Source organism: Cariama cristata, unplaced genomic scaffold, assembly GCF_000690535.1.
Source record: "Cariama cristata isolate BGI_N322 unplaced genomic scaffold, ASM69053v1 scaffold37721, whole genome shotgun sequence".
In the NCBI taxonomy this organism is placed as follows: Eukaryota; Metazoa; Chordata; class Aves; order Cariamiformes; family Cariamidae; genus Cariama; species Cariama cristata.
In genome coordinates this window covers 5510-8777 of record NW_009598192.1, presented here as the reverse complement: position 1 = coordinate 8777, position 3268 = coordinate 5510, and the positions used below count along the sequence as shown (strand labels likewise).

Sequence of the window (3268 nt, the reverse complement as noted above, 5' to 3'; positions counted from 1 at the left end):
CAAGTCATCAGATGAGAACCTGCTTCTCGTAAACACAAAACAGCAGAAGACATCTCTGCGCCTATGGAGCGAATGGGAGGACATCCCTGTCGGGGAACTACCTGCCAGATTGCAAAAGGAGTAGATCTTGATGGCAGCGCCCAAGGGAAGACATCAAAAGATGACACGTCAGAGCAGCCCCATCAGCTGCCAGCAAGAGAAGCCTCTGACAGTCCACCAAACACGTGTGATGCTCTTCATGCCACACTCGCTTACCTTGATGTAGATGTCAAGGGCTGGGTGGACACGGTTGACTGCTAGATGGATGGACAATGGCGTAGTGAACGGGAAGGTTGCCATGACCACGTGGCTGGGAGCAGGGAAGGAGAAGATCTTGAAGCCATACTTCAGGAACCGCTTGATCTGCTCTTCTGACGGCTGTGCATCTCCCTCGCTCAGGATTCGGCCTATGGCAAAGCGGCACTTCTCCGGAGGCACCTGATCAAGGGGGACAGACAAAATGGTGTCAGAAGAAGAGAAAGGCTTAAGACCAGCCAAAACCTCAACCTGCTGAGAATTGAGGCAGGAGACCACCACGAACCAGGGTAACTGCAATGGCCCAGCATGATCGGGCACACCAGACCAGGTGTCTGCTCTTAACCAAGGCTGATCCAGGCTCAAAGTGTCAACGTTCCGCCAGCCCAAGCTCACAGCCCAGTGGGGAAGGTACTGCTCCCCTCCTTGGAGGGCAGAGGGACTTGCAGCAGAGAACTAAACCCCACTGGGCTGCCCACCGAAACCCAATCTGGGTGACAGCTGTTGCAGAAAGTGTCTCTCCTGACCCCCTCATCAGAGACCCAACTGTTGAGACGTGCTCACCACCGTCCCCATCCGCAGGACAACCCTGCAACTCCAGGAGGTGCTAAAAAGAGATGTGACCACAACCTGCCCAGCTTGTCTCTCACCCCCAAGGAGGTCACCCTGCAGGGGCATGTGCCCCCAGCAGCCACCTGCACACGCAACCCACCAGCACAGGCCACCGACACTAAGCCGGAGAGAAGTCCAGAGGCTGCTGGGTCCCTCCTACGTGGGCACACTCAGTCCAGCACAGTTATAGGGGTGGGAAAACTGAAGCATGTAAGACTTGCATGTAGTCACCAAGCTGTTTGTAAGAACACAAAGAGAAATACATCCCCTTCCATCCTGGATCACAACAACATGCAAAACATAAAACATACTCTCTTTCCAGATTTGGGGATGCCTCCTGTTAAAGACAGGAGGCTGCAGGGCTCCCAGCCCAGCAAGGGAGGGTGCTCAAGGCTCTGCTCCCAGCGCAGTGATAGCCCACAGGACTCCAGCAACCTCCACGCCAAAGCTGACCCAGGTCGCAGCTTTCATTTCTGGTTTTTAACAAAATCCCACCACTTGAGTTCACGTTTACCCATATCACCAGGCAGGAACACGGTAGGGGGCAGGAGAGCCCAGCAGCTCTCCCCAAATACCACCTAAGGGCACAACGTGTCTTCCTACTGCTGAGATCAGAGCCCAGCTCCCTCCTTTAACCCCAGCCTTTGTCCCCAGCAGAGCTGCTGTCCTTTCTGCCCCCCAAAGAGATGCTTGAAAAAGGAGCCAGCAGACAGAGACAAGGCTCCTTACCCCAGGGCACACCAGCCTAAATAAGGAGTCCAGGAAGAATAGGGGGTACAGGGAGCATCATATGAGTGTTCGTGCTTCCCTGCCACCTGCTCTCAAGCCTGCTGGATAACGAAACGATGTGGCAGCCAGCAACCAGCAGATGCACGAGCCTGGCCACCTTCTGCCAGCCTCTTCTGGCGAGGGCAGGAGAACCAAAGTCTCCAAACTCCCGCCACACAAGGTGGCAAAATTCACCAGGACCCACCAGGACACCTGACGGCAGCAGCAAGACAGACAGACAGCCTGCAGACATTGGCACCGCAAGGCTCTCGCAGGGATGATGGGAGGCAGAAAGAGGGTGCACACAAGGCCAGTGTGTTACCACTTCCCATCTCCATGTGCCCCCCAAGGCGATCTCCACTCTGCGCTCCCCAATCTCATCCCTAACTTTGCCTGTGCTAAAGCTCAGCAACATCTCCTCCTGCACTCCTCCACATGGCACTCCCTGCCCTCCCTTTCCCTTAAACACCCTTTCATGTTGCACTACAGGACCATCCCGGAGGGAAAACACAAGCAGAGATAAATAAGAAGGAAGAAAACAGACTGTCAGAAGCAGCAGCAGCAGCCATCAGGCTGGGGACTGGCACTCCTGATGGCTCGCTCTTGCCATCCTGTGCTGCAAGAGAGAGCTGCAGACAGGGCTGTGCCAAGCATCGCTGCTTTGGGGCAGGGAAGGAGAAGCAGATCCACCTCAAAGACAGCAAGAGGCAGCAGTAAAAGGCATCCATGGAGAAAGGCCCAGATGAAGGAAGCAGATAAGGGAAATCTAGATAAAATTCTTTTAAACACGAAATCTCCATTTACTTCCTGAGCAAAGACAGTTCACCTCTGGCCCCAGAGCAACTGATGGAAGGACGCAAGCTGCTGGAGCAGGCAGCACCACCTGGGCCAGGTATGTTTGTTTCCTCCCTTCTCCTTTTCACTTTCTTTTTCACAGCGTGCAGACCCACAGGCATTTTCTCAAGGGCAGTGGCAAGGCAGATTTGTCTCTTCCCCTGACTGGCAAAGCCCGTCTCAAGGGAAGGAAGGAAATACTCCAGTTAAAACCAGCCTTTCCCTAACAAGTTTGTCCTTCTGGGGTGGGCAAGTGCTGACCAAAGCCTCTGTTCCCCCAAGCACTCCAACAGAAGTTTTGGAAATTTTTAACTTATTCAGAAGCTTTGTCAATGGGACCAAAACCCATTCCTGCATTCAGAGAGTGTTTTGGCCTCAGCCGTCCCATGCCCGGGCACAGGCTGGTCGCTAAGCACTCAAACGTGTGAACTGCAGGCAAAAGGCCCTAGCACATGCCTACAAGTTAAGCGTGAGCAGAAGCACTTGGCTGGAGCTGAGCACAAACCCGCCCACCACATCCAGTCCTTGCTGAGGAGTTATTTTTGTTCCTGCCAGAGGTGAGAGAAGGAGGGAGAAGTCCTCTGGGCTGCTAAATATTAAATAAAAGGAAAAAAAAGAAGTGCAAATTAATATTAATCTTGTCCATTAAAACACATAAAACATTGCTGGCAAGTGCTCGGCAGCAATCAGGGAGCATCCTTGTGTGAATGCCAGAGAGCCAGGAGCCAGCAGGGAGCCCCAGGAATGACGACGGCAGACG

The 3268-nt window shown here is 53.6% G+C and overlaps 1 protein-coding gene across 1 annotated transcript in view; it reads right to left on the bottom strand.

The window, feature by feature from the left end:
- Window positions 1-255: 255 nt before the first annotated feature.
- Window positions 256-3268, bottom strand: part of TEX264 (testis expressed 264) — a gene marked incomplete at its 3' end in the record, with an annotated part of 7007 nt that continues 3994 nt past the window's right edge. Inside the window, exon 2 of the mRNA XM_009709187.1 lies at window positions 256-477. Within this exon, the coding sequence (XP_009707489.1) occupies window positions 256-477 (222 nt within the window). The remainder of the gene's footprint in view (window positions 478-3268) is intronic.